Source organism: Apostichopus japonicus, chromosome 12 (assembly GCF_037975245.1).
Source record: "Apostichopus japonicus isolate 1M-3 chromosome 12, ASM3797524v1, whole genome shotgun sequence".
Classification (NCBI taxonomy): domain Eukaryota; kingdom Metazoa; phylum Echinodermata; class Holothuroidea; order Aspidochirotida; family Stichopodidae; genus Apostichopus; species Apostichopus japonicus.
The window spans coordinates 283,041-292,995 of NC_092572.1; the positions used below are offsets into that span (position 1 = coordinate 283,041).

The window sequence follows — 9,955 nt, forward strand, 5'->3', positions numbered from 1 at the left end:
ATACATGATCTGCCCCTTGGTTTGGATATAGTTACAGTTTCATGAAACCAATCAACTCCTATTACATCTCAAGTGCACATACAAGCAGTGTATTATGTCAATAATCTATTGCGGAGAATTATGGATTTTTCTTTCCTCGAGATAATAACAATAGAAATGGTTAGATCGCTGAATAGACTTCGGTCGTACGTTGTGCGGTCTGTGGATGTTGTAGTATGTATTATTGCTTTTGACGTGTAAGTTTAGTTGAGTGAAGAGCAAACGATTCACGAAAGATACAAGCTGAAACATAAAGCTATAACAAGTACCGTCACTTAGAAGGGGCTCGGCGTTCAATGACAGTAGGATATATTATACTGTGAGCACAGGTCTTGACATATCGTGATTGCAATGTATATACTGCCAAGGCAAAGAAGTGACTTTGTACAGATATATAACAAGGTAAGGTATATACATATGAGTTCTACCTCTTATTTACTTTCTACATGATATTAACTCACTGGCTCTACGGCGAGGCAGCGTCAACAACTGTTAAACAGAAAGCCTGCGCTTATTTTTGCGGTCCAAGTATATAGAAGCAGCTCCATGCTGTAACTTATAAATACAATTTAACAGTAACGTACACATGGAAAGGCTGACTTTAGGGAGGGCATGAACCTTTATGTATGGAACGGACAGATGCGGCGGATCCAGGAAGTAGTTACTCTTGTGTTCGTTGAAGCCGATATCATTAAAGGGGGTTCTGTATCATGCAGATAAACAAATAGATGTTTGTTTCGGGTATGGCCTAAATGAATAATTGTGCTATCATTTCCACAATTTTAACTAAATTTGTGTAGTACAACTCTAAATCTTAACAATGTATACAACTTTACGAGCGTGCAATTTTCCCGTCCACGTTTCGTCCGCGAAAATTGCAGCCTATAGATAGATACAGATATATATATATATATATATATATATATATATATATATATATATATATATATATATATATTCCAACTCATTACGATTTTCATTTATTTATATATATATATATGTATATAATATGAAAATCGTAATGAGTTGGAAAATCAAGAACAGTGATAAAGCTTTCAGCCTCCACCGGGATTCGAGCCACGGGCCTTCCGCTCTGCACGCGGACACCCTAACCACTAGGCTATGGACGCTGATTGTATGTCTAGAGGTTCGAAACCGAAAATATATATATATTAATACATATATACATACACCCATATATATATATATATATATATATATATATATATATATATATATATATATATATATATATATATATATATATATATATATATATATATATATATATATATATATATACATATACTACGGTTATGTTATGTTAGTAAAAATTAACAAGATGTACAATGACAATGCGTAAACACCACCACTGCAATTTTACGGTAATCATAGAAAATCATGTAGGCCTACGTATGGCTATACCAGCATAGTAAATCACAGTTTCAAGAGCTTTTTAATTTATCATGGAGGCAAAAGTTGTTAGTACAGGTTTACATTTTAGAATGTTTGTAACCATCAACAGCTGCTTCATCGGGGGGGGGGGGGTGTTACTAGCCCGATCGAGCCGTTCGAAGCTGATAGATATATATATACTTAGAGTCGGCCAATATATATATATATATCATATAGTTTAATTTTGCTTAGCATAAGCCGGGTAGGGTACATCCCGGCAGGGTGGGTTTGCCAGGGATGGTGCAACCTCCCATTAGTTTTCCCAAGAAGCTCCCTTTTCTCTTCTAAATGTGTGTGCTGCTTGTCTTCCATTTCATTCGCTACTTTTGCTATCGATTGTCTGTTTTTCCTTTTAAAAAAGTTCCAATTAACTTGCAGGAGCCGTGCCTTGCAAGGCTTGAACAGCAATTTCATTCTGACCACGCATATATGTGGTCCGCGTTTCGCTTGTCTGTGCTTTTGTCTGTGGAATACAAGTGAATAGGGCAAGCTTTGCTCATCAATTGTGGCTTTGTTGTATCCTCTGTTGATCTCTTTTATATTCACACACCGCCACAACCTCGCAGACTTAAATCTCTATCATGAATAGAAAGAGTCGGAATGCAAGATGATGTAATGGATGAACGAACATATCAAGAAGAACAACAGCACGGAGACATAAATGGAGATACTATCATATAGCCTAACTATGGTTTGTACATCAACAAGAACAACAGCACAGAGACATAAATGGAGATACTATCATACAGCCTAACTATGGTTTGTACATCAACAAGAACAACAGCACAGAGACATAAATGGAGATACTATCATATAGCCTAACTATGGTTTGTACATATTAACAAGAACAACAGCACGGAGACATAAATGGAGATACTATCATATAGCCTAACTATGGTTTGTACATATTAACAAGAACAACAGCACAGAGACATAAATGGAGATACTATCATATAGCCTAACTATGGTTTGTACATCAACAAGAACAACAGCATGGAGACATAAATGGAGATACTATCATACAGCCTAACTATGGTTTGTTAATACACATGCAATGTGTAAACATCATCATATTACAAGTTGGACTTTAACCACACATAAAGCTATATGCCACTATTACAGTACACCGATCAGTAAACACGTTGTACTACACTTCGGGCAGCTTTTTGAACATTCAGTTGATATTTTGCGCCTCCATCTGTGTCGGACACTGTGGCTGTTTGGACGTAGGTAAGCACAACTAGTTTAGTATTATCCAACTGAAAATGCAGGCTCCATCTGTCTTTCTCCACAGACTTGCCTTTTGTCGGTTTCTGTCTAGCGGTCGATATATTCTGTAAGCAGTACTGCACACACTACGAAGACATGCTGCCTTGCTCCCGGAATGTAGGGCTTACCAAATATAAATATAGTCTAAATTAAATAGTGATGTCATCATTAATGCTTAGCCAATCAACTAATATTCTGTCTTACATATGTTCCATGGACCTTCTACCAGTCTGCTTTCCAAACGAGGTTGACTCGGCCAATCGGCTCGAGTCCCTTCCATTACCCCCCCACCTCCCCCTCTGTCCTCCTTCGGTTTTAAATTACCCCATATATCCTTCCGTGAGACATTCGCCTAGGCCTATATTTTTCGGATGTCGGCTTTCCACTCATGCAATAAAGTAAACCACAATGATCGGTATAGTACCTGCTTTCTATTTATTTCAGAGAACTGTCGTTATGGGAAATGTGCCGGAGTAAGCAACTTCATGAAAGATGATGAAACCGCTTAAATATATTCAGCTTGCCTTAGCACTTCTGATCACCTTCTTACTTGGGGTGTTACTATCGCCGAATACCAACTCGGTATCAAAACTTACACACAGCCGTAAGTAAACTCAGTGTTTGCAAGGTAGTAACATCAGGTCCTGCTTAAAAATTAGAAAGATATGATCCGAATGATGAAAGTGTCTCAATCAATGTTAACCACATTTCAAATGTTCTTTATACGTTTTTGATCAATCTTTATCCCATTCTGTCGTTGATTAATCTTAATCCGATTCCAATGTTGATTAATCTTAATCCGATTCCAATGTTGATTAATCTTAATCCGATTCCAATGTTGATTTATCTTAAACCTATTCCGTCGTTGACTGATCTTAATTCGATTCTGTCGTTACTTCAAAGGAATTGCTTTTACATATCTGGCAGGACAGGTTATTTCTGATGTTTCAGCAGAATGGTGAGATGGTGTTTAGATTCAGAATGGTGATATGGTTTATAGATTCAGAATGGTGACATGGTTTTTAGATTCAGAAAGATGACATGATTTATAGATTCAGAATGGTGACATTGTTTTAAGATTAAAAAATGGTGAGATGGTTTTTAGATTCAGAATGGTGAGATGGTTTTTAGATTCAGAATGGTGAGATGGTTTTTAGATTCAGAATGGTGACATGGTTTTTAGATTCAGAAAGATGACATGATTTATAGATTCAGAATGGTGACATGGTTTTAAGATTAAAAAATGGTGAGATGGTTTTTAGATTCAAAATGGTGAGATGGTTTTTGGATTCAGAATGGTGGCATGGTTTTTAGATTCAGAATGGTGAGATTGATTTTTAGATTCAGAATGGTGATATGGTTTTTAGATTCAGAAAGATGACATGGTTTATAGATTCAGAATGGTGACATGGTTTTAAGATTAAAAAATGGTGAGATGGTTTTTAGATTCAAAATGGTGAGATGGTGTTTAGATTCAGAATGGTGACATGGTTTTTAGATTCAGAATGGTGAGATGATTTTTAGATTCAGAATGGTGAGATGGTTTTAAGATTAAAAAATGGTGAGATGGTTTTTAAATTCAGAATGGTGACATGGTTTTTAGATTCAGAATGGTGAGATGGTGTTTAGATTCAGAATGGTGACATGGTTTTAGATTCAGAAAGATGACATGATTTATAGATTCAGAATGGTGACATGGTTTTAAGATTAAAAAATGGTGAGATGGTTTTTAAATTCAAAATGGTGAGATGGTTTTCAGATTCAGAATGGTGGCATGGTTTTTAGATTCAGAATGGTGAGATTGATTTTTAGATTCAGAATGGTGACATGGTTTTTAGATTCAGAATGGTGATATGGTTTTTAGATTCAGAATGGTGACATGGTTTTAAGATTAAAAAATGGTGAGATGGTTTTTAGATTCAAAATGGTGAGATGGTTTTTAGATTCAGAATGGTGGCATGGTTTTTAGATTCAGAATGGTGAGATTGATTTTTAGATTCAGAATGGTGAGATGGTGTTATGATTCAGAATGGTGATATGGTTTTTAGATTCAGAATGGTGACATGGTTTTAAGATTCAGAATGGTGACATGGTTTTTAGATTCAGAATGGTGAGATGGTTTTAAGATTCAGAATGGTGACATGGTGTTTAGATTCAGAATGGTGACATGGCTTTTAGATTCAGAATGGTGACATGGTTTTTAGATTCAGAATGGTGACATGGTTTTTAGATTCAGAATGGTGAGATGGTTTTAAGATTCAGAATGGTGACATGGTGTTTAGATTCAGAATGTTGACATGGCTTTTAGATTCAGAATGGTGACATGGTTTTTAGATTCAGAATGGTTACATGGTTTTTCAGTTCCCAGCAATATCCTTTCCACAGGTAAATCCACAGTAAAGTCTCAAGCGAGTGATTCATAAAAGGATTATTTGCAACAGGTTGACTGATCTTTTTTGTGTTGATTGCCGATCTATGTTAACTCATTCTCTGTTAAACCTGCAGTTTCGGCTGATAAACTTGGATTATCTGTCGAAATTCCAGGTTATATTTATCGAAATTCCTGGTATATCAATCGAAAATGCAGGTTATGTCAATCGAAAATGCAGGTTATATCAATCGAAAATGCAGGTCTCGTTAATTAATCGAAAATGCAGGTTTTTTATCCATTATCCAGGTTTATCGAAGGATATACAAGTTTTGCACCGTCAATACAGGTTTTTCAAGTGATAATCCAGGCCTTTCTGTGATAAAACAGGATTTTCGACCGATAAACCTGGATTTTGTAATAATTGGGCATTTGGCCTGCCATACACGTACACACTAAGTTGAATACATAATATATTATTATAGATTGCTGATACTTTCAGCATAGAAACACACACAAATATATCGATATATCGAACTCGCGAGTTGCTAAGACCATCCTACCATATCGCAGTGGTCTAATTTTTCACCAGCTGAATGCTAACAAAATGTGGCCCGACTGAAAATCCTTCCCCTCCCCGTCAATTGATGAATGCAGGCGCGTAGCCAGGAATTTGCCAAGGGAGGGGCGAAACTGTAGATTCGGCATTGCAAACTATCTAAGCGTAGCGCCACCATGTTTTGGCCCGAAGCATACAAGAAAATTTTGGCTGAAAATAACTCCCAGATCGCTGGAAATGGCACTTCCCAGGCCTTGTAAGTTGCATCTTAGCATTTTCTCTTTTGAAAATACTAGCGATATCATAAAAGCATTTAAAAAAATTCGCCCCCCTGGCAACGCGCCTGGATGAATGTGCAATCCCCCACCCCCCATTTTTCATGTCACTTATATATTTAAACTACAACTGTGTCATAGTCATTTTCAATGAGTATAGACGACACATTTCTTGAGACTGAGACTTTTGTTGATGATTCTAAATAAGGGAAACGAACAGCTCACTTTGAACTCTATGGGTTTGTTGGCAGGTAACACATACATCGATGGACACTATGAGCTGAACAATAACAATGTTATTGAACCATTCGACAACTCAACTGAGAGTCAGCAATTGATGAATAATAAGTCTCATGGACCCTCAGTTGGATACATTGATCTGGATGAAAGAATACCAGATGTGGATCATATATACGATAAGTTGGTGATTGTGACAGCCTTCTCTCAAAACCACTTTATGGAAGCTAAAGGTATTATCGGAACAGCTCAAAGGCAAATGCCGAGCAAGAAGATAGTGGTATATGACCTCGGTTTGAACGGAGAAACAAAAAAGGCAGTAAGTATCGTTCGTAATTACCAGCGGCATAACACCAAGCTGCTTGGCGAGCCCCGGGACGCATAACCTTTGTTAACATAGGGCCTAGTCCTACTAAATACGGGGGAGTTTGTCACAACACAGTCATCGGCCAATTTGCGCTTCCGTCTGCCCCCCCCCCCAAAGAAATACGTTTATTTCTACAAAATGAATAACTCTGATTAACAATGTTTGGTAAAACTAGGTCATAATCTCTCAATGTTTAATATTATTACGCAATGTTGTTGTGTTTGTGGAAAATTTGACCTTTATCCTCATAAATATGAATATCGTCAGATTCATCACAAAATACATATTTATTTAAATCATCTTAGAACCGCCATGGCCTACCGCAGAACAAAACAAAAAAATACAGGAGGTGGGGCCAAGTACACTTTTATTTTTCAATAACCGGTAAACTGTCCAAAGAATTAACCGGTTTACTATAAAAGTATTAACCGGGTATAATTGGATCCTTATTATAAGGTGTCTGGGTCTGGGGGGGCGGGGGACGTAACCATGATGGGTGCAGCAATGTAATACGCCTCAAAGCACTGTCCGTATTCACCGAAGCCCAACTATGAGTTGTGGATTTAACTATTTATCCCAAATTTCTTATCAAGTTGTTAGCTCTTTGATCGTGGCATTTCGAAGTTAAGGATTAAATAAATTTCAACTTTCTATCTTTTCATTTGACTGTTTTCTTGAAATTTCGACTTTATATAGCAAACTTTGTCATCATTTACGGTACTTCAATTTCGACCATTTGGTAACAAAATTTGACTCATTTACACAAGGGTTTCCGAAGTAAAAATTGAAGTTAGGGACAAACTCTAAATCTCGGCCTTTCATTACAAACTTTCGACTGTTTGATCTGAAAATGATGAGGACAGGACGGTATTTTACATAAAAAGATCCACTTTTTATGCCAAATTACGACCTGTGAAAATGTTCCATCAAGATGATATTGGGGGAGTGGGGTTGTAGGAGCTAGGGGTTGGGGGAGGGTTCGAGAAGAGATTTTACAATTGACCAACTCATCGACCGCTTCCTGCATGTTGTATCATTTTATTTAAATTAAATACACTGCACCGTGCTTAAATTGATTATAATGTTAAAGAATGTTAATTTAAAAAGGATTGAATGGTTTGTAGTTTTGTAATAGCGCATATGAACATTGTATTGGTGTATATTTATAAATATGGTTTTATTGTTATTATATTAATTTATGATTGACTAACACTAAATTCTCTACTAAAAAGAACACATGGTAAGGCAAGAAGCATGGCCTAATTCAGCTAACAGTTGCTCGAATACATACCGTAATGCAAGAATTAGAGAAGGCATTAATAGTCAAATGTGACAGTTCAAACTCTTAAGTAACAATGAAATATACCAAATTACATCAACTTCAATTATTACTTATAACCTAATTGTTATCATTATTTCAGGTCCAGTCTTACTGCAACGTAGAGCTTCGCCCGTTTCCGTTTGCCAAGTACCCCAAATTTGTGTCAAACTTACATGTTTTTTCGTGGAAACCTATTATTATAAAAGTAAGTGCTTTTACGCTGCGACAGAAAATATTTGGAATCGTTCTATGAAAATATTAATTACAACCAAATAATATACCATTACTTCTGTCCCTTTGACATTTGATGTTCACTTTTATCCATGCTAATCGGTTAAAAACACTTTACAAGAGTAGGATTTATGAAGAAGTGAGACATCAGGACCAAAGTGAAATAACGAAATATTGTTGATTAAATTTTGAGTGATTCTCTCCTATTCCGCAGACAACCCTGAACGAGTTTGGAGCGATATACTGGGGTGACGCCGCGGTTCGCTTCAAAAAGTCTTTAAAGGAACTGATCCCGTACGCTAACAACCATCATGGTTATATGTCCTTGATGCACAGTTTTGATCCAAAGGTGCATTCACCAATTCGTCATCAGTACTACTATACTAATAAAGGAATGTTTGAATTCTTGGGCATAAATCGCACAATGTACTACCAAGAGCATAACGCATCTCCGCATCCGACTGCAAACAGGCAATTGTTCATAAATAGCACTACGCTCCAAACTAACATAGTTCAGCCACTCTTTGAATGTGCAATGCAATATGATTGCATTAGCCCAAATGGAAGCAAAGTAGGGACACATAGATTCGATGCGTCTGCGCTCGCGCTGATAATTTACCAAAATCTAAAATACGAATGGACGCCAGATAATAATGATAATAATAAATTCAACGAAGTGATTGGAATGGAAAGATCAAACGGGTCAAAATATAAACCAAGAACGTGCAACGAGGAAACTAGGCTATAAGAACGTTATGAAATGTCAGAAAGGAAGATTCTCAATTCAATTATTAGCTTGCTAAACTCTTTTTAGATGAAACACTTTATCTTTCATTTATTGCAATAAGACAAGTCATGTCTATCTATGTTTGTATTCTTATATAAGTATTATTGAAAAAGCACTTTCTCCTGATTCAAATATCATTATCAATTGCCTGGGACTGTAAAAGCAAGGCATTCACCATATGCCTCATCATGTTCAATCTAACAAATAGTACTGTCGTTTCAAACATATATAGAGAAAGCGAATTCCGCGATTCAATACCTTTCAGGAATATTTATGTGGTACATCTGATACTTTAAATGGACTATAGCTTGCTTTTCCCTTGCAAAGAAATATTTATGTGGTAATATATTTCAGGAATATTTATGTGGTACATCTGATACTTTAAATGATCTATAGCTTGCTTTTCCCTTGCAAAGAAATAATAAAACCGTTTGATTCCTCACAGTCGAGGACACTACATTCGTTCAAGAAAATAAAAATAAAATATAGTATTTAGCGACATCTAGAACAGCTGACATCTAGCAGGGTGTCATCTAGAAGAGCGACATCTGGTAGGGTGTCTCTGGTAGGGTGTCACCTAAAAGGGTGTCACCTAGAAGGGTGTCATCTGGTATGTTGTCATATAGAAGGGTGTCATCTGGTATGGTGTCATCTAGAAGGGTATCACCTAGAAGGGTGTCACCTAAGAGGGTGTCACCTAGAAGGGTGTCATCTAGAAGGGTGTCACCTAAAATGGTATCACCTAGAACGGTGTCATCTAGAAGGGTGTCACCGAGTAGGGTGTCATCTGGTAGGGTGTCATCCAGAATGGTGTCACCTAGAAGGGTGTCACCTAGAAGGGTGTCACCTAGAAGGGTGTCATCTGGTAGGGTGTCACCTAGAAGGGTGTCATCTAGAAGGGTGTCATCTAGAAGGGTGTCACCTAGAAGGGTGTCACCTAGAAGGATGTCACCTAGAAGGGTGTCACCTAGAAGGATGTCACCTAGAAGGATGTCACCTAGAAGGGTGACATCTAGAAGGGTGTCACCTAGAAGGGTGTCTCTGGTA

General features: G+C 37.0%; 1 protein-coding gene across 6 annotated transcripts; it reads left to right on the top strand.

Annotated features, from left to right (window-relative positions):
• The first annotated feature begins 160 nt into the window (after positions 1-160).
• On the top strand, positions 161-9,240 carry LOC139977072 (uncharacterized). Of its 6 annotated transcripts, none has more exons than XM_071986090.1 (5): positions 161-446; positions 3,208-3,367; positions 6,217-6,521; positions 7,991-8,095; positions 8,336-9,240. In XM_071986090.1, exons 2-5 carry the CDS (start codon positions 3,256-3,258, stop codon positions 8,867-8,869), a joined length of 1,056 nt encoding a protein of 351 aa, XP_071842191.1. In that variant the 5' UTR covers positions 161-446; positions 3,208-3,255; the 3' UTR covers positions 8,870-9,240. The 6 variants fall into 6 exon arrangements, with proteins under 6 accessions (XP_071842191.1, XP_071842189.1, XP_071842187.1 ...); XM_071986088.1 differs by having other exon boundaries at positions 162-441; XM_071986086.1 differs by lacking the exon at positions 161-446 and adding an exon at positions 2,403-2,724.
• Positions 9,241-9,955: the final 715 nt, after the last annotated feature.

Bases quoted from the DNA above. Each gene is read 5' to 3' on its own strand.
- LOC139977072 (XM_071986090.1), top strand. From the start codon at position 3,256: ATGATGAAACCGCTTAAATATATTCAGCTTGCCTTAGCACTTCTGATC. The intron at 6,522-7,990 runs GTAAGTATCGTT...TCATTATTTCAG, and splicing joins ACGGAGAAACAAAAAAGGCA to GTCCAGTCTTACTGCAACGT. The intron at 8,096-8,335 runs GTAAGTGCTTTT...CCTATTCCGCAG, and splicing joins GGAAACCTATTATTATAAAA to ACAACCCTGAACGAGTTTGG.